Below are 20717 nucleotides of genomic sequence, written 5' to 3' on the forward strand. Positions count from 1 at the left end.
AAAAGTAAGCACCAAAGTACGCTGCACAACTTTTTGTTAGAGCACCTTCTGTATTAACAATAATCGTAAAGTTTAATGATACATGTAATTTTCTTAAATGAATTGAAGATTTGCTGATAAAAAATGCTTGCACATCTGTGACAACTGGAAAGAAATGTCTAAGTTAACAAACGAATTGAGATCTAGTGAAATTTATAATTAAGTGTAAAATCTAAATTTGATTTGGACAATCTAAGGTAGTCAAACTAAATTGAGAAAAACCAACTATAATTTCGAAAATAAAAATAAATTTGAGAAAATTTTTGCAAAACCATGAACTCGGTTTAAGTTTCAAATTTCCCATGTAGTTTCAATTAATTCTGGTTCATGCAGATTCTCTTTATTGCCACTTCACATATATCTTCACTTGAACTTTATTTTGAAATTGCTCTTATAGGAAAAATGTAATAAAAATTAATAACAATTGAGTTAAGAATCTTAAATAATTATTATGTTTTATTCTAATTAATTAATCTGTTTTAAATAAATAAATGTACACAAATTGGTCTTTTTCAAATTAATTAAGGGCTATATTGCTGTAGCTTGTGAAGATAAAAATTGACAATGCACAGATGCTGCGTTATTTAACAATAATTAAATTTGATTTAAATTTTAGTTTTTCAATAAATTTAATTAAAGCCAGTTGAAGCTAAACTTCGGAATGGCTTTGGTCCTTCAATACCAATAACATGAATCAATCAAGTTTTTTTTTAAGAAAGAAAAAATTAAACAAATTCTTTAAAAAATCTTCAAAATTTTATACGAAAAATAATTTTATTGAAAACTTGACGAACAATAATCACAATTTTATTTTCAAAGGAAGGAAAAGATTTGATATCGAAAGATCTCAAAAATATGTATAATGTTTGTATGTTGAATATACTTTATTATTTTATGGACCACCTAATGGTGGTGGCACATAATTTGGATCTTTTGCTTTGCATTCTTCAGTTAAACCATCTTCAGGTATAATATCAGCTGTTAGTTCTAAGAATTTATCTAATGGACAATATTCTGTACATCCAGGAATTGTTAATGGAATTGGATTTTCACCTTCATCCTTTTGATAAATTCTTACTTCATAATCTCCTTCTGTAGTACTATATAATTCAAATATGGCCATTACTGAATAACCAGGAAACTACAACAAAAAAAAATTAAATAGAAAAATATTCTTTTTTTCAATAAAATATTGCGAGACCAATAACACTAGCGCTTAAAGTAATTTCAAATATCCAAAAATATACCTGAGTTTTCCAAACACCTAGGGCATAAAGAAAATTCACAATGCTTGAATCATGACCACAATAAATATAAAGTTTTCGAGTACTTGGTGACAATGTATTGTCACGTTTGGCTTTCCATTCATTAGACATTTTTTTAATAAATGGACCAGATTTAATTTTTTGCATTTCTTTTGTATAAATATTAAAATTGTATGAAAGTTCAGCATTTTCTTGCATTTTATCTGGAAAATAATCCATTGTCCATTTTGGTAGTGTTAAACCATATTCTTTCTGCAAATATCAAAATAGAATTTGAATAGTTAAATATTGATGCCTCAAATATTGATTAATGATTTTGTCATTTACGATTACAAAATTTAATCTTGTTAAGTAAATTGACACAACCGCTAGGGATAAAATAAAGGAAACTTTTAAAAATTTGCAAAATATAGAAATTCCGAAGATTTAACTAGTTTAAGCATAATAAATTATTTATTTTATGAGAAAAGTATGTAAAAAACTTTCTGCCTAGTGCTTACGTTATTAGCTTTGAAAATAAATTAGTATGGTGAAAAGCTTTATAATACAACTTCAACTTAAAAAAATAATAACAAAATTAAATCAAAATTTAATATAGAATACGGTAAACATATTTACCGTATCACATTTAATTCTAAGCTTTTAAATTAAACTTACCTCAGCTTTTAGTGTACTATAAAGGGAGCTTACATCATCTGGTGTTTTTATTTCTAAACCAGTAATTTCAGTTAAATTTTTATAAAGTTCAGCACTTCTTTCCATTAAATCTTTAATATTTTCATTTTCATTCATAATTTCATCGAAATTTTCACCATAACGTGGACAAGGAATACGTACTAACAATAATGTATCCTTATTTAATTCCTCATAATTAACTGGTATTGGTTGCCAATTTAATTTTTTATTCCATTCCATTGGAGTTGATTTGGGTTTAAATAAACCAGCTAATACAATTTGAATTGACATTTGAGTTCTTGATACACCAGTACTTTGGGCATGAACAAGCTGTTAAAAAATAATAATAATTAATTATCTAACCCTAAAACATTGTATAAAATAAGTTGTTTTGTTTTTTAAAAGGAGTTAATTTGTAACACAAGATCTAATTAGTGTGATATTTTAATAACAATTGTTCTGATAACAATATGACAATAAATAAACTAATTATTATAGATATACAGAAATAAAGATTATCAAATCGCTTATAACACTTGTATGCACATATGTTATTTAAAACCCTTTTATAAATAATATTACATAACAACTTTAAAATAACAACATGTGTATACGTCAAAATGATATATTGGAATTTAATAAAAAATATTATCTTACGTCTGGAAAATAATATGGTCCCAGTAGCGAGTTGTAACGTGTCCTCAACCATTCACCAGTATTATACAATTTGCATTTACCTAACTTTTTGAAAAATAAAAGAAATAGATTAATTTCCCTAGAACTTATTATTTAAAACAAGAAAAAAAATAATTTTACATTTGTAACTTGTCCCCAACCATATGGTTTAAATGTTTCATTAATATGTGGATCATTTGGATATGTATCAGCTGGTGTTCGAGCTCCATGTCTAAATACCTTAAATTGCATTTGAAAAAAAATTTGTTAATATTTATTAATTACAATCAAATTTACTTTTAAATTTTCAACATTTTGAATTATATTTAAATTTTTACTATACATATATAAACTTACAATATGCACTAATTCTAAATTTTTTCCAGCTGGAACTGGTAATGATTCAAATGTGTGTGTTGAATTTGCACAATTTTTTGATTGAGATCTTTTATTTAATAATCTGGAAGTATTTCTTTGAAAACGTGTAAATGCTCTACCATTACGATTCGATTTACTATCACTTGTATTTTTTTCATCTGAATTAATTGATCTACTCTCTAATGTTATAGTATATATACATAATATACATAATATTACTAATAGAATAACACTTTTTCTCAAAATTAACATTTTAATTTTAATACAAGATGAATTGGATTCAGATTCAATTTTTATAATAATTATGTTGTTCTGCTGCTCTTCGTTATGATCATCTATTATCTGAAACAAAATAGAATTAAACGTATTTTATTAAATGCTCATTGCTTTTATATTAACAAAAATATATGAGAACATTAAATTATATATGAGAAAACTTTAAAATATTATTCGAGTCTCATAAGTTTTTGTTGTACCGATGAGTATATGGTGAAAATTATTTTAACTTCGAAAAAATTTCCTTAATAATGGGAATTGTCAAAATTTATAGAACTATATGCATAATAAAAAAAATATTCAACTAAAAATGAATAAGATAATTGTAAATTTTTGTATGTGATTCTGTTGAATTGTGGCAATACGTTCATAATTATTAATTCTAGTGAATTTTGAAAAACGCTATTAGCACAACTTTAAATTCAAGGAAGCGAATTTCAACAGGTTTATTTAAAATGTAAAACGGCGGGACTAAAGAAAATTTACCAATAATTTTCTAAAAATTAATTTGTTTTTTTTTCACCCTTTTTGTTTTAAACTGAAGAAAATTTATCAAAACAAAACAAGAAAAATTTAACAATACAAAGAGATTAAAAAAAAAAAACAATTTTTTTGAATACCATCAATTAGGCTGATTTTAATGACGCTTAAATAAACACCAAACAAAATATTTATTTTAAAAATATAACGGGAATAGGGTTACATGTTTTCAGTTAACACTTTGAAATTTTATATCAATCTCTTATGCCAAACGGTATTATTAATTTTGTTTATTTAAAGGAAACACTAACAAATTAACTAATTAGCATGTACTCCTGAAAGTATGCAAGATTTTCGATGTTTAAAAGATGCATGTATTAAAAATGTTGAATAAAATAGTGATGCGACAACTTTTTAATACTTTAAAAATAATTTTGATTTAGAAGTATAGTAAAGTTTTATATACCATTATTACACTTGTACCAAGATTGGTGAACATTTTGGTAGTTGCATCTTTCGGATTTTATTAATAAAAATATGAAATTGATTTAATAATGTATATAATTAATGGGGAAAATTTTAATACCTTAAAAATTTTCAATTTTAAAACAATTTGATCAGCCTCCGTAAGACAATGGTGTAATTACATTATAAATTAAAAGGAATTAAATTTTAATCAATTCTGTTTTTATACCTTTATTTGTGTATAAATTAAAAAAGCAAAACCAAACAGAAAAAGGTAAGTACAAAATACAAGACGCATTATTAAATCAAAATATTTTAAATATTTCACATTTAATTTAAGTTTTATATATAAGTTTATATAGGGAATTTGGTGAATCTTCATACTAAAAACCAGAAATTACAAGACGATAGATGGATGTTCATACTCCCATATACACAAATTATACATATATATATAAATATATATATACAAGCAACATGTTATTGTTTTGATTAAAGGTCATGAACAGAGCAATCAAAATAACAGGATTATGCAGCAATAACAATTTTATTGTTTTGTATACTTTGTATTTAGGGAGTACCTATCTTTAATTATCATTTATTTCCCTCGTGTTTTAAAAATACATACATAATAAATAATTGTATATAGGTAATATAAGCAATGACTGGACTGATGAGTTATTAAAATTCGTTTAGTTATTATTTATACCATAGTTAACCGGTTTTTTTGCTATGGTCAGTTATAGTACACGTTTACTTTTGATTTCTTTGTGACCGACAATGAAGATAAGTTTGTAATTATTTTGAAATAAATCTTTGAAGATTTTAAACTGGAAAAAAGCTTTTAAAAACTTTAAGATTTTTTTCTTTTTGCTTTAAAAATCGTTAAACATTTTGACTGTTTTAAAAATAGTTAAAATTCCATCACATTGTGAGTTCGAACTGTTTTTTACAAGGGAATTTCTCAACTTTAAACATCAATATTTTTTTCTTGACAAGTTTACATAACCAATTGTTTTAGTTTATTCAAGGACGAGGATTAATAATTATTAATCCTTGTATAGATTCGCGTATGTCAACAATATTTCTGTTTGATTGAAGATATGATTCGTAGTGTTCTTGAACTATAATTCTTAGTTATTCTTAGTGTTCTTCCAGTATGTGGTGTAATTTCTTAAAAATTTTTTTTTATTTTCAAATAAAAATTAAAGAACAATTTTAAGAATTATATGATAAAAATAATTTTGAAATTAATATTTTGAAAAATGAAAAATAAAATTGAATTTTACAGCACTTGCAGCAAAAATTCAGTTAGAATAATATACAGGGTGTCGCATAAGATGGCAAATAATTTCGAGGATGACTTTTTGATCAATTTCCAGCAAAAAATCATGTGATAAAGGTATAAATAAAGTAAAACACAAAAAAAATAACACAAATTTCCAAAAAATTTCGAGTTTTATAAAAAAAAAAGTTTAATGAAAAAAACTAAAATTCCGACTTTGACGAGTTGTATCTCGAAAACTATGGCTCAAACCAAATTATTTGTAAAACCAAAAATAAAGAACAATCAATCGCACGTAAAACAAACTCCTAATAATAACTCTATGTTGTATGGTTCCGAAGTTATAAGCATTTATTTTATGCAGAAAATGTCCGGATCCTTTTTTTCAACAACCTCTCCCCCCTTCCCCTACCCACACAATTTTTTGCTGGAAATTGATTAAAGAACCATAAAATTATTTGCCACCTTATGCGAAACACCCTGTATAAAGATATTTGATAAATATGATAAAAGTATATTTGATAATTATGCTGAACAGGATTTTTTAATTTTTTTAATCAGTACTAATTCGCAACATTGTTTTGAAAAAATTAAGATAAAAGCTTAGATTTGTTTTCAACCCTTAAGTTTCATACATTTAATTTTTCATGAAATATAAAAAAACAGCTTCGACATTCCAAGTATTATGACACATCTTAGAAACCTATACATAAAAATTATATATAATTGAAATTCAGTTTTGATTTACTATAACAATATCCTTAAAATTAATTATTTATTTAACCAATTCACATACATATGTACATATAATATATTTTCATATCTTAAACTATAATATAGGAATAATATAATAATATTTAACGTATGAAGGTTAAAATATTATTCGTACACACAAATTCTGTAAAAACGTGATTATTTTATACGAACTAATTAAATTTTTGGAGAAATAATTCCTAGTTCCTATAATAATTCCTATAATAATTCCTAGAAATAGTTCCTAGTTCCTAATAATTCCTAATTTTTGGAATAATAACGATAATAATTCTGTGGCTGCAGTACATAGCAACTTAAGTTAATGTGATAACAAAAAAGTGATATAGACCCTAGATATTTCCAAAGTATAAAATCTTCTTTAAATTGGAATTTCGTTTTCCTTTTTTCGTTGCGGCACTACTTATTACTTCTTTAAAATAAAATAGTTATTTTCATGCTAGCAGACTAAAATTATTGTGTGGCATATCAGTCTGAAATTATCTAATAGACTAAGACTTTCAATTTAATAATTTTGATGTGAAAATTGCAGCCATAACAAATGTCAATTTATGGATCTCCAAACTTCAAAAAAAAAAAAAAAATAAATTTACTTTTAAAAAACCAAGCAGAAAGTCTGATGAGAATAGAGTAATTTTTCCGTTATTTTTTTCTGTCAAACTATATGTATATATGTATATTAATTCTTACTATTTACTTTGTATATAATAATTTTATATATTAATTCCGTCAAACAATTTGTCGTGTACATGTAAGCAGAATGTAAGATTTAAACAATTTTTTGCTTTTTCACAAAATACAAATTATTTGTACTTTTGCTACTGTTAGGTGTTACCACAGAATAAATTTTTTAGTATAAAAAGCTTTCATACGATTTCTCAAACCAATTAGATAGTAAGGTCCTTTTTTTTATATAATTACATCGAAAACCTATTTTAGTGTAAGTAGCTAAATAATAATTGTGTAGGTATGCCAGTGTAATTATATTGAAATAATCAAAACTTTAAAATCGAAAAACTTCTTAAAAATTTTATTTAATTTTTGTTACTCCTTTTGTTTACTTTAGAAGTTAAATATGAATTTGAAAAAAATAACAATTATAAATTAATTAAAAATCATATTTAATTTAAATATAAAAGGAAAATGTGTAATTTTAAATTTCAAATAGAAGCTGAATGTGTTAGAACAAAGAATTATAATTTTTTTTCTTAATTATGGTGCATACAATTGCTAAATCACCGCCTGATTCACGACGTAAATTTAAAACGCAAGAAGGCAGTGCTGAATCGAAACCATACGAGAAATTTATTAAAATACCAAAATTTTTCTATGTAATACTTAATTTTACACCACATTCAAAAGAATCAAATATTGTGAATTTTGCATTTTGGTTTAGTTTTTTTAATAATTGTGCTGCTGTTATTGGTCAAATTGTTTTTTTACAAAATGTTATTGAAGCAAATGCTAGTTTTATTGATGGTACAGCATTATTCGGTTGCATTTGTTTCGGTTCCGATAACAATATAAAATTAATTATGACAATTTGGAGGAAAAAATCAATTTTAAAAGAAATTTATAGTGAATTTTTAAGATTGTATCCAAAAAATGTTAATGATCAGAAACATTATAATTTTAAAAAATTTGAATTTTTATGGAAAATAGCGAGTCGAATTTATTATTTTCTAATGATATTTCATAATATATTTTTTTGTTTATTCCCATTTATGCATTCAGCATATAATTATTATGCGGAGAAAGTTTTTTTATATAGAACACCATTATTTATTTGGTATCCATTTGATATAACAAAATATTTTCCACTATATTGTGTAATTTATGTACATCAAGCGTATTGTGTTATGGCAACAACTTTAACTACATTAGGATATGCTTTATTATTTTGTAATATTATATTACAAACTGCCATGCATTACGATTATATTGCATCTGAATTAATGAAATCAAATAATGGGAAGAAATTAAGAAATTATTCTAAGAACGACTACAGTCATTTAAGAGAACTTTTAGCCGCCCATCAAACTGTGTTTAAGTAAGTTGAAATTTTGATTTCATTTTGTAATTACATATAATTTTGATTTTTATGTAGTAAGTTAGTAAATTGTACAATTTTTATATTTTATAGATTATGTGACCTTATCAATGATGCCTTCGGTTTCAGTCTATTTTATTATATTGCAAATGTTACGATTTCAATTTGTTGTCTTGGAATAATAGTTGCTGGTGGTGCAAATATTTTTTTACTTTTCAATTATTCTGCATTCTTTTTATTTCAAGTTGTTCAATTATTTGTATTTTGTGCTCTTGGAGAATTAATTGTCCAAATTGTAAATTAATTTTAATAATTGTTACAAAAAGCAAAAAATGTGGTTTTAATATTATTGTACATTTTTAATTTTTTTAGAGTGAAAATATTTATGAAGCAGCTTATAGTGGCAAATGGATAGATTCGAATCATTGTTATAAGAAATCAATTTTAATTTTAATGAATCGATCTCAGAAAGCATCAGAAATAAGAGGTGGTGGATTTTTTATTCTATCATTTGAAACTTTTCGACGGGTAAATTAATTTCATTTTTATTTTTTTTTTAATTTAATTATACTAAATAAAAACACTTTTTAATTTTAAGGTTATGTCATTTTCTTATCAAGTTTTTGCTTTACTCCTAAAAATGTTAAAAAATTAAATGTAATTATTGAGCTTTAATTAAATAAATATGATGAAACTTTACCACGCGCATATTGAATAAAAATATTTTTACTAATTTACTAGTGTAAATACTATAGTTTTACTTACATAATACTTACGTAATATGCATATTAAACTTTTAAAGAGAATGCTTATGGTAGGATTGCATTTTGCTTTTATAGCAAAAAAAATCATCTAAAGAATATCCCAATTCAAAGAGCGTATTCATTTGGAAAGATAAAGCTTTTACAAAACGAGTTCCCTTGACTTATTGAAAACAAGGTCGGTTTTACATATCATGGAGTAAATTGCTTATACATTATGGAACCCGAATAGTTTATACGATTTCACCTCCTTCGTTTTTGCATGTATGAAGATTTTTTTTGCATGATGGAGATCCAATTAGCATGTTGCCTTCAGAACTATACTCGTATTATATGCTTATATCAGTGAAGAGAGTGAAATGCATCACATTCAATTAGTTCTAGCTATTTAATATTCTCTAATAGGAACTCATTTTGAACATTTACTTTAGATATTTTTCAATCATTTAATTTTTGAGTACTTTCATATATTTTTATTAATAAATACATGTGTTAATCACCAAATTTGTGTTATGTACAAAAATTGCAAAATTTAATTTTAATAATTTAATTTTAATAATTATGTCTGCAATTAAGAAAAGAAAAATAAAAATAGCAATCGACAGGAACTCTACATTTATTTAGTTTAAGTTCCAGGGATTCCAGATATATTTAGTTATGTGAATATTAATTTTATACAATTCCTAATCATGAGACGGTATTTATAATTTTTTTTAAAATTTTTTACAAATTTTTATCAAAGAATTCGGAAACAGTGGAATAAATGTTTACTTTTGCATTTAATTTGACCTACATTTTTTCAAAATACATTCTATTTCTATCTTATTTGTGTAATATAATTTCCCATAATTACAATTTTTGCTGTTTAAACTGTTATAAAAACCTTCACATATTTGTATTTACAAAAAAAATACTTCATAATTTGACAATAAAGGCAAGTATTCAAAAGCTGCAAAGGAGGACCAAATGAAAAAATTCTTAATCATACACAAAATTAGTGTTATTTAGTGAAGTTTTATAAAGTGAAATTTAATTTTTTCCAAAAAACTAATATCCTGCTCTTTAAAATTGTACAGAATATAACAATGACTTTCATTGACTTTCATTTAAAATTGAATTCTAAATATAGAAAAAAAAAACAAATCGGTAACATAAATTAAGAATAAAAAATAAATTAATAATTGGCTCTTAAAAAAAAACAAATGATAATTTACCATAATTAATTAGTAAAAGATAAAATGAAAGCTAAAAAATTGTTATGCCAAAAATAGTTGGTTTTAGAATGAAGCACATTTCAATTTAAAAATTTTTATTATTTTTATATTGACGGCAGGTTTATTATTTGGGCTCCGAATGGAGCTCTTGGCTACTTTTTCTTTAGAAGTGGTTCCTTGCTCCTCTACTTAATAAAAGGTTCCGATTTGTGAATCATGGACCCAAAAAAGTACACCTCTTTTAATAATAAGTACTCATACCCAAACATATTTTTGGAAACAAAATCTATAACAGTCTTTCTAAGTTTTGTTTAGAACAAGAACTTGAACTACAATTTCCATAACTTTCTAGCATGATAAAACGGACAGATAGAGATTAAAAACAACATTTTTGTTTTAAATTTTTTCTCCAAATTGGTATGATAAAAAAAAAACTCAAACAATTACGAAACAAAATTCTTTTTTCGGTTTTTTAGCAAAATTATTGTTAAGGTGAAATTTTACTAGTTTTTTGTCAATGCATATTTTTTTTTTAAAATGCTATAAAATGACATAGTTTATATGAATGTACTATAACTTGTTAATAAATTGTTTGATGTTATTATAAAATGCCGATAACAAATAAAATTATATGAGAAAATAATAATGATTCACAAATTAAGGTAAATATCGTAAATTGTATTCATTGTTTTTTGAATCATTTTAATATTTTACGGTAGATTCACATTGAAGTCATTTGAATATTATTGGTATTATGAAATTACTAAGTATATCTTGTATTTTAGTATTTTGGGCAGATTATCGACAAGCTTATAATTTTTAAATTCCACCTTCAATTGATTTGAAAATAAAAATAATTTCGATTAGAATTGGAAAGGGGAGAAATTTCTTTGTTCCGAATGAGTCAATGTATCGTGGTTCGAAATGTTATGAAATGTGAATTTTAGAATTAAATTTTATAATGAAAATGTAGAAGAAATTGTTATACATTCCTCGATAATCATCGCTGAGATTTTAAAATATTTAAGTTTAAAATATTTTTGTTAACTTTTACATAATATGAAATTATTAAAATTATTTCAAAATAAAAAGAAATATAATTTAATTTAAAATATCTACATAGAAAATTTCGGTAACTTCTAAAGTATTCTAAATGATAAAACACCCCATTTTGATTTTTTGTAGACAAAACATTTAAAAATGCTCTTATAAAACTAAATTAAAGTAGTAATTGGTAAATCAATGGCTAATCAATTGAAACTGAAATTTAAAAACTTTAGAAATGTTGTATGTATGTAAAGATTTTGTATTTCTGCTAAACTTGACATTTGTACCAATATTACATCTTTTACAAGAGTATCTTCAATTAACATATTTTTATAATTTCATTTATAGCAAAAAATTTTATGACAAAGCGAATATGGAAATTGTAACAAGTTTCTTTTTGCTTCTCTTCTAGAGAGAGCAGTACATGGCATTAACATACTCAATATATACGAATAGTTCTTAATCGCCTGTCTATATTTTTCTTATTTTAGTGTATAATATGTTTTAAAAAAGATTTCGCATTTAAAAAATTTAAATAGTCATAAAATACAAAATATATAAAAATTAAAAAACTGGAGATAAAACAACGTCATTAAAAATCATGTGTTTTTTTTTATTGCTATTTTATGTCTAAAAATGTAAACATTTAATCCGTAATTATCCGGATATAGAATCACTAATACTGGAACAAAGAGAAATTTTTTCTAAATTAATGCATGTCCATGAGACATTACTGCCTTCATATAAAAATTGAATCGCATAATATTCACTTTGTGATAGATAAGGTGCAGATAACGGTATAAAAAAAGTGTGTCTAATTTAGCAAACGTTTAAATTTTCATTACCAAAAACAAAAAACTTTTTATAATTATTACACAATATATACATTATAATTAAGCATCGAACATATATGTCAACACAAGTTCGCATATATACATATAAATATACATTCATTAAACCGCTGTTATCAAATTCAAGTTTCTGTTTTTGTTTTAAAAAAAAGCTTTCGCTCATTCGTTTCTTGTCATTTTTGCTTTTAAATTTTTTACCTTATACAATTATAAATTTTTATCACGAAGAAATTCATTTCTAAAGTTCTATCTACTTATAACATAAAAATTTCACTTTGCTTATACATTTACTTTATATGTGTATGTGTATGTATTAAAAGGTTTGTATTATAACACCTGTTCTAATAATTTTTATTTTTGTTTACGTTATACTTTCATAATATTTTTATTATATTTGTACTAGCATTAAGTATTTTTAAATATCTGAAGCATATAGTTATATAATTTGCCGAATTTAATTAGTTAAAGATTTAAAAATCTACGTCAAAAAATAATTTGTATTGTTTAAACAAAAAGAAGTATGAAATTACTATAATAAAAACTTGAAGATTTGCATTATTTGCTGTAGAAATTAAAAAAAACATACGAAATTCTCGAGATACGATATTTTGAGTTATGACACAATGTAATTTGAAGCAATTTGTTTTGTTCGATTTACAGTATTGTTTCTAACGCAGCATTGAGAGATGTCATAAATTACAAGTAAAACACAATTTTTCCACTTTTATAATTTTAGTTGATTTTTGGCACATTGTTTAAGAAGAATTTACCTATTACTTTTATTCTGTCTGTGTATCAAGATAGAAGAATGGAACAATGTACTTCAATAGCTTTGAGGAAAATATTATTTCTCTAATTCGAATGCAATGAAATTTTTACGTATTCCCCCTTCTCCTTAAGGTAATAATCCTGCTCAGGTAATAATCATGCATTAACCCTTCAAATTAATTATCTCAAAATTAATTTTCGCTAACTTTCGGTGTTTTCTCATATAAAGTAAATGGATATCAAATTTTAACAGCTTAATAGTACAATTGAATCTTCATTGTAGTATAAGTTTTTTAAAATTACTATATACTTCGAGGCATCCCCTAAATTTATGCAAAATTATGTGCTAATAAAATAATTAAAAGTTTAATAAATTGTTCTCATTCTTTGGACCTAAAGCTACTTATATACAAAATTCTTAAAGGAAAATGTGCTATTTTACAGACATTAGTTTGATCGAGTACTTGTTTTTAATAAGTAGATACGTACATATGTATACGCTAAATTAAAAAACTTTTTCTAATTATTTTTTAATTTTGAATTATATGCACTATTTTCTCGCTTAGTGATTAATATTTTTGGAGTTCAAAGTGTTGTATCTTCAGAACATTAGGCGACATCTCAATAAACTAGGCCTGAAAAGTGGAGACACTTGCAGGTTCTGTGGGGATCTGTTCTGTAGGGACTTCAATACACCTTTTGGAAAAGTGTGTTGCTTTCGGTCGCAGGGGAAGGGAAACACCTGGGTACATGCTCTGATGACGGCGGAGTGATTAATTTATTGAATTATGTGACGAATAACTTGAAAAAGACGACTTCAGTAGACTTGAACTCCTATACAGCATGTAGGAATTACTAGACTAAACTTAATTAAACACATAAACTGAAAATCATTTTTTAGTTAATTTTAAATCAATGTAAATTTCGAGTTGTGTTTTGATTATAAAAATATGAAAATATAAATGAGTCAGTTAATGTTGTGCTTTGGTTGAGTAACTAAACACTTAAAAGTTAAGGAAAAAAATTGAAATTATCATAAAAAAAAACTTAAAAGCTATTTTTAATATAACAAAAACGTCATTAAGGTGATTGTCAATTTTTTTTTGGAATTAAAATTCATTGAAAAATTTTATAATTTATAATTATTGTAATAATGCAAGTAAAATATTTAATTAATCTATTGTTCTATGGATAATTTTTATTAAATTTTACAATATTTAAGCAAAACTGCATTACAATTCCAATACAATAACTTAATAATTTCTTGTGATTTCCAATATAACACACTTAATAATTTCTTATGATAAATAATGAGTGAATTTTAAAAATAAAAATTAAAAAAATGCGTCTAACAATATTTTAATCAATTCAGTTCAACTTATTTTTAACTCTAACACAGAATACTTCCGATATTACAAACAATTGGGAGTATTTAAAAATTTTGCGATTAAGAAAAACATCATCATATAAAATATTTTTGGTAAATAAAACTATGGGACCATAGGATTAATGTATTTAATTATGCATATAAAAATTAAGTTGCCAAATGTTTTCAGAAACTAAATACTATTATTTTTATGTGAAAACCTTATTCTGCATCATAAATTTCTAGTACCAATGAATTTAATGAAATAATTTCAAAGAACTATTTATTTTAGGGTTTAAGATTTGCTTGCATTTATTTCTTTTATATACTTGTCCCTTTCAAATATATAGGTATGTATATGTTCGTAATATGACAAAATTCGATAAACATAAAAATTCGGCTTGCAATATTAATAATTGCGATTGACAGTTTATTATTAAGTGAACTCATTGTATACATTTTATGTAAATATTTATGCTTGAATTATATTAACACGTGTTTTATAATGATTTTATTTAATTTTATTATTTATTTATAAAAGTATTAGCACAAATTTCATTGAAAAAATATTATAAAGAAAAATATTAATTTTTCTTTAATTTATGTTTAATATTTGAATTTTTTTTTATGCATTAGTTCCATTAGTTTCCTTTATAGTTCTAGTATTGAAAATTTGTATACGAAATATAATATTATTATAAAGATTTACTACTATGTAAACATTAATTATTAATATTATAAAGTAATTGTTGAATAATTGTCATTATTCAGTAGTTATTTTATAATAAATGATGAGAGGTGACTAAAATGGGGACGAGAAAATTTTACGGACTAACAATTTACTAAAATAATAACTTAATTTACAGCAATAGTAGATAAATTTATTATAGTTAATTGCTTTTTATTTTAAATCACAAAATTTATTTAGTTTTTCTAAACACACACACATAATATATGTATATACAATTTGTTCAACAGAAATATTTTTATGAGATTTATGAAAATATATATGTATGTAAGCAGGTATATAGTTAAGGTATACTTTCACGTACATTATAACGTATGAATGTTTGCTGATTATTGATTATCATTAACTGATAAAACACAAATTACTTTTTTCCTTTTTTAAATATAGAAATTTAAATGCAAATAATTTTTACTATAGATAAACACGAAGTTACGAGGTATTTAAGTCAAACAATAAAAAAAATGTAATTATTAAAAATTAAAAAAAAAATAAAAATATACAAAAAAAAAAACACATAAAATATTTTGTTCTATTCACTTTAAAAGCTTAAATTGTACTGAACTCGAAGGTGGTTGAATTATTCATACATGAATTTGGTGCTCATATAATTTTCTATAACAGTGAATTAATTTATAAAATTTACTAGAGTTAATTTTTTTGTTTTTTTTTGTTTTTGCTTTTATTTATTCGGTATTTTTATTTTATTTTTATTGTTTTTGGTTTTTTATTCTTATCCAAATTAATTATGATCTTCCTGTGTTTCTCAAAAGCAGAAGAGTAAGATTAAAAAGAAAGAATATACGAACAAAATAAATGCTATGACGAACACCATTTATGTGTTGTACTCGTTCATTTGTTAAATATTTTGTATTGTCATACAAGTAAGTAATTCTAATATAAAACAAATAAAAGTTCTGAAAAACTAATTTTGTCAAAATTGAAATAATCGCATATTCTAAATAAAAATATGCACTCAAATAGTTTAAGAGTTTTTCCGAATATTGAGACACAATGGGGTAAATTTTTAAATATTCTACTTAATAAAATTTGTAAATCGAAAAGGTTTACTAATTTTCAAAGAGGAAACTTTTTAATAATATGCCGCAAAATCGAATGAAATTTAATTTTCACTCCTATATTTGTTGTTCTCTATTTCAAGATCTGGACTGAAAAATTTCCTGAGTCTTTCCAACGGTTTCTTTCACACTCAATTACATTTGTTGAATTTCCTGATATTCCAAAAATTTTTTATTAGTATTCAATTCTAAGCAACAATATATTTTCTTCATGGGGTCTTAACAACTGTAACATCAGGAAATACTTTTTTCCTGGTATAACATACGTCGCATAAAAGTTTTAAATTCATGTTAGAAGAACAAACCTTTATTTGAAAAATGTATCGGTCAGCTTAATGTAACCAATTTCGTAGTTAATTTTTAAGATTTTAAGTGGTTGGAACTTTACAGTCAAATATTAAGAACTATGCATGTATGTTATCACTTCAGCGGTTTTAATTTAAATTTGCCTTCTGTTAAAGAACTCTTTGAAGGGTGTTCTGTTAAAGAACTCTTAAAAAAAAAACATCTTCCCAAACCCCTTAATAGTTTAGATAAAACTAGAATAAGGCGAATTATTACATTTTTTGGAGTTCGAGAAATATTTAAGAACAGGGATGGGGAATCTTTTCTCTATATAAGGCCAAATTTTAGTCAATGCAAAGTCAATCAGGCCGCAAAGTTTAAAAAAAGTCCAAAGGTTATAAATTTTTGCTTTGTGTAGGTTGATGAAAACAAAATTATGTCAGAATATAAAAAATAACATAAAACAGTTTATTTCATAAATAAAAATAGATAAGTACTCGTAAGTATGTACATTATTAATAAAATAATATGGTTCATTATTTCAATGACTTTTCTGTGATTGTTTGTTGCTCGATAACAATTTTATATTTGGTTCCAGCCTCGTTTGGCAGCAAAATTTTAACTTTTAAGAAATATAAGAAATAAATTTTTTTAAGGACAAAGGCCACTAAAAAACAGTTAAAAGGCCGCATGCGGCCTTAAGGCCGCAGGTTCCCCATGCCTGTTTAAGAACATGTTAGTGTTAATACTTTATATTGATGATAGTGTGACAAAAATAATCAGCATGCAATTAGAATTGATATTCATGCCAAAAATTAAAAAATGGCATATTTTAAATAAATCGCTTATTATATAATTATAATGGTTATTAAATATCTCTATATTTTATCCCTGTACCTATAGTGTGGGACAATACGAATTTTATAAGATATGGTCAATTACATCATATTAAAGGTTATTAACGTTATTTTTTTAAACTACACAAAATATATTCTTTGAAAAAAAAAACAATATTTGTACATAATGCAATTTTGAGTAAATAAAAATTTTTTTTGGAAAAATATTATGTGTAAAATATTAAATGATCTATATAAAAAAAAAAATTGACTTAATTTACCCTTTGTTTCTAATAAAAATTAATAACGAACCGAGCTTAAATGTTTTAATAAAAGTGTTTTCGAGTAGTTGTAGGTGCGTTTTCTTGTACAGTAATTTGGATGTAAGTATGAGTACAAATACGTAACGGGAATGAAGAGAGCAAAATTGTGCATAAATACATAGAGGCATAAATATTATACATATATTACATAATATTGTTATATGGTATCACCGAGTACATGATTAAACAGTTAATATTGCGAATACATATGTATGTAGGTATATATAAAAAAATTTAATACATTTAGTTGTACATATGCATATATTGCGGTTGTTGTGCTTTACAATGAGTTTGTACGCTTCATAAAACTCAAGTTCATCTTACGTGTTCATTTTGATTTCTATGCCTAGGACTGAAATCTATTTAGTAGTCCAATTATGTCTGAATTAATGAACGTAAATACAAAAAATGTTTTAAGATTAGATACCTTTTTTCTTTTTGATTTTCATGTTAAACTCATTCTAGTTAAATCTTCTAATAAATTTTAATTTATTGTACCTCCGATGGTACTTTCCTGTGAAAAAGTTTCCGAAAAGCTTAAAAAACATTGCTAATTTTATCTTTTATTGATATAGAAGTAGGGTTTCTCATTAAGGGTGTCCGAATTTGTTTCGAAATAAAATATGGAATGAATTGAGAAAAAAGATTTATTTTTATTTAAGTTTGAGGGTATGTTTAAAGGAAAATAGTGTTCAAATTTAGGATACCATTCAGGATCATCGGTTGCGCTAACAGAAGCTAATGAATCAAATTTTCGATTCGACGAATCCAATTTTCTTTAATTTTGTATAATTAATATTGTATTCTAAATAACGCAGTGTTAAATATTTGTTTTCAAAATGGTATTTCCCACTGGTTAAGACCAAACGTCAACCAAAACAAATCCAAGTTGTGATAACGACAATATGACTGAAATAAAACAATTTCTTCGAAAATTGTGAATTTTATTTTGAAATTTGAAACATGCATTGAGTGATTTTTGAAAGTGATTTTGTGCAAAATTAATTTTCTTTTTGTCTGATTAATAAAATTTTTATGATCAAATTATCATTTAGAATAAAAATCTAGATTCTTTTATATGATAATTTTATGCTTTTTGCTTGTTTTAATTTTCTATTTGTTGTAAACAGTCCTGAGTAATGCAAAAAATTGATACGAAATGCTACAAACCTAAAATTAAATTTTTGTTAAGACTTTTTAATTAACATTATTTATTAATTATTAAAAAGAAATTTTGAAATTTTTTAAATAATTACTTTAGTAAAGCTTTCCAAAGAAACCACTGTAAAACTTTTTGCATTTATGATTGCTGGTTTTTGGGCTCTAGTCATAATCAAAAGAATACTTTTCTGATGTTGTACATTTCCCTCAAACCATTTTTGATTAAAAGCAGCTTCAGCAACTCCTGAACTCTAAAAGAATTTTAAAAATTACTAATTAATAAGAATTAAAAAAGTAGGTGTGTACAAAAATGTTTTCTTATATTTACAAACCGAATCTATAAGTTTTTGTCCCAAATAGCATATTGTCCACACTTGAACTAATTCAAATATTAAGAATAGCATATATTTAAAAAGTTCTAGAGCTGATACACCAGCTGTTGTTTGAAAACCAACTAAACATATGATTACAGATGATGCCAAGAAATTAAATAAAATTGCCATTGAAAATATTTCATTTACATCTTCTGATAATCTATAGAAAGTGAGAATATTAAAATAATTTATAATTTGTTTAATAAAGTATATAATATAAATTTTAATTTGCAAAATAAAAATATAAATTTAAAATTAATTAAAACATTGAAGAAAGTGGTGCGAAAATGTTTTTAATATGTTTAAATGAGTCTTTTTATAGGAATGGTGCCTGAATTACATAACATTGCACGTAATTTGATTTTTTTTTTGGCAAAAACTTACTTTAATACTTTTTGATGATGAATAACAATTTTCTTTATCATTCCTGTATCATTTGGATTACGTGAAGGTAAATAATTTGTTATTGTATTTGAAATATAATCAAATTGCATAACACATAAATTTATCATACTAATCATTAATATATCTGATGCTAAAGTACCCCAAGCAGCAATAAGACCAGCATGCATTTGCTGAATATAAACTAAACTATATTTCAAATCTTCATCAATATCAAAAGGATACCATAAGAAATAAGCATACCGACGTATAAGTGGCATATTTAAGAAATTATATTCAATAACTGTTTGAGCAACACCACTTAAATTAAAAATCCATATAACAGTTAACATTGAGAAAACATACATTTTTTCAAAATTAATTGTATTACTTGTATATTGTAAAGCTTTATATTCCTTAATTTGATGTTCATTTTTCGGAAACATTTCATTCATTACAGTTATAAAATTTGTTAAAGTATCACTTTGTAACAATAATGATCCAAGTTTATAATTTGTTATTATACAAAATCCAATACATGGTGCTAATGCTGTAGCTTCTAAAAACGTTGAAAATTGTCCCATTGCTTTATATAAATAAATTATTTCAAATATTATTGTTAAATTAATATTAAAAAAACTCAGCCAAAAAATTATTTGAAGAATAATTCTTTTAAGTAAAGAATAATTTGTTTCACCATATTTGTATGGCATCATTCCGAGTGCATTAAAATATTTGTCCGGCATTAAAAAAAATTGATTGAATTTCACCGATTTTAAATTAATTTGGAACATTTTGTATTCATATATGATGAATACTCTAAACTAAACCTAAGAACTGCTAAAAAGACTTGTTAAATATTTTTTAATTTAATTTCGAAATCAACAGAATTATTCAAAATTAATATTTTCAATTGAATTCGATATTCAAATGTATGATTATTGGTTATGAACATAAAATTATCTTGACATACTTGCATACATATATACATACTTTGTACATATAAATAAGTAATGCTCATTGAATTTTAAATTTAAAATATTTTGCGTACATTTTTGTACATATTTTTTACTTATTATAATATTTAAAAAGAAAAGAGGTAGTTATGTAGCTAAGTTGTGTTAAGGAGTACGGGAAGGACGTATGTATTATGTTTGTGTGTACGCA

The 20717-nt window shown here is 24.2% G+C and overlaps 2 protein-coding genes across 3 annotated transcripts; both read right to left on the minus strand.

Annotated features, from left to right (window-relative positions):
• Positions 1 to 468: 468 nt before the first annotated feature.
• Positions 469 to 15547, minus strand: LOC129610969 (prostatic acid phosphatase-like). Of its 2 annotated transcripts, none has more exons than XM_055523824.1 (7): positions 15419 to 15547; positions 3012 to 3374; positions 2796 to 2894; positions 2637 to 2720; positions 1962 to 2309; positions 1287 to 1556; positions 469 to 1180 (listed from the first exon to the last, which is right to left on the minus strand). In XM_055523824.1, the coding sequence occupies exons 1-7, from the start codon at positions 15455 to 15457 to the stop codon at positions 932 to 934; spliced, it is 1452 nt and encodes a 483-aa protein (XP_055379799.1). In that variant the 5' UTR covers positions 15458 to 15547; the 3' UTR covers positions 469 to 931. The 2 variants fall into 2 exon arrangements, with proteins under 2 accessions (XP_055379799.1, XP_055379800.1); XM_055523825.1 differs by having other exon boundaries at positions 15480 to 15531.
• Positions 15548 to 18747: 3200 nt separating this feature from the next.
• On the minus strand, positions 18748 to 20134 carry LOC129610843 (putative odorant receptor 92a). The gene is made up of 4 exons (XM_055523598.1): positions 19554 to 20134; positions 19128 to 19329; positions 18891 to 19046; positions 18748 to 18804 (listed from the first exon to the last, which is right to left on the minus strand). Exons 1-4 carry the CDS (start codon positions 20132 to 20134, stop codon positions 18748 to 18750), a joined length of 996 nt encoding a protein of 331 aa, XP_055379573.1.
• Positions 20135 to 20717: the final 583 nt, after the last annotated feature.

This window comes from Condylostylus longicornis, unplaced genomic scaffold, assembly GCF_029603195.1.
Source record: "Condylostylus longicornis isolate FDR11 unplaced genomic scaffold, ASM2960319v2 ptg000048l, whole genome shotgun sequence".
In the NCBI taxonomy this organism is placed as follows: Eukaryota; Metazoa; Arthropoda; class Insecta; order Diptera; family Dolichopodidae; genus Condylostylus; species Condylostylus longicornis.

Coding starts and splice junctions, on each gene's coding strand:
- LOC129610969 (XM_055523824.1), bottom strand. CDS start 15,457: ATGATAATCAATAATCAGCAAACATTCATACGTTATAAT. Junction 2,895..3,011: donor ATTTAGAATTAGTGCATATT/GTAAGTTTATAT, acceptor ATGCAATTTAAG/GTATTTAGACATGGAGCTCG. Junction 2,721..2,795: donor GTTGGGGACAAGTTACAAAT/GTAAAATTATTT, acceptor TTTTTCAAAAAG/TTAGGTAAATGCAAATTGTA.
- LOC129610843 (XM_055523598.1), bottom strand. CDS start 20,134: ATGGGACAATTTTCAACGTTTTTAGAAGCTACAGCATTAGCACCATGT. Junction 19,330..19,553: donor CATCATCAAAAAGTATTAAA/GTAAGTTTTTGC, acceptor CACTTTCTATAG/ATTATCAGAAGATGTAAATG. Junction 19,047..19,127: donor GACAAAAACTTATAGATTCG/GTTTGTAAATAT, acceptor AAATTCTTTTAG/AGTTCAGGAGTTGCTGAAGC.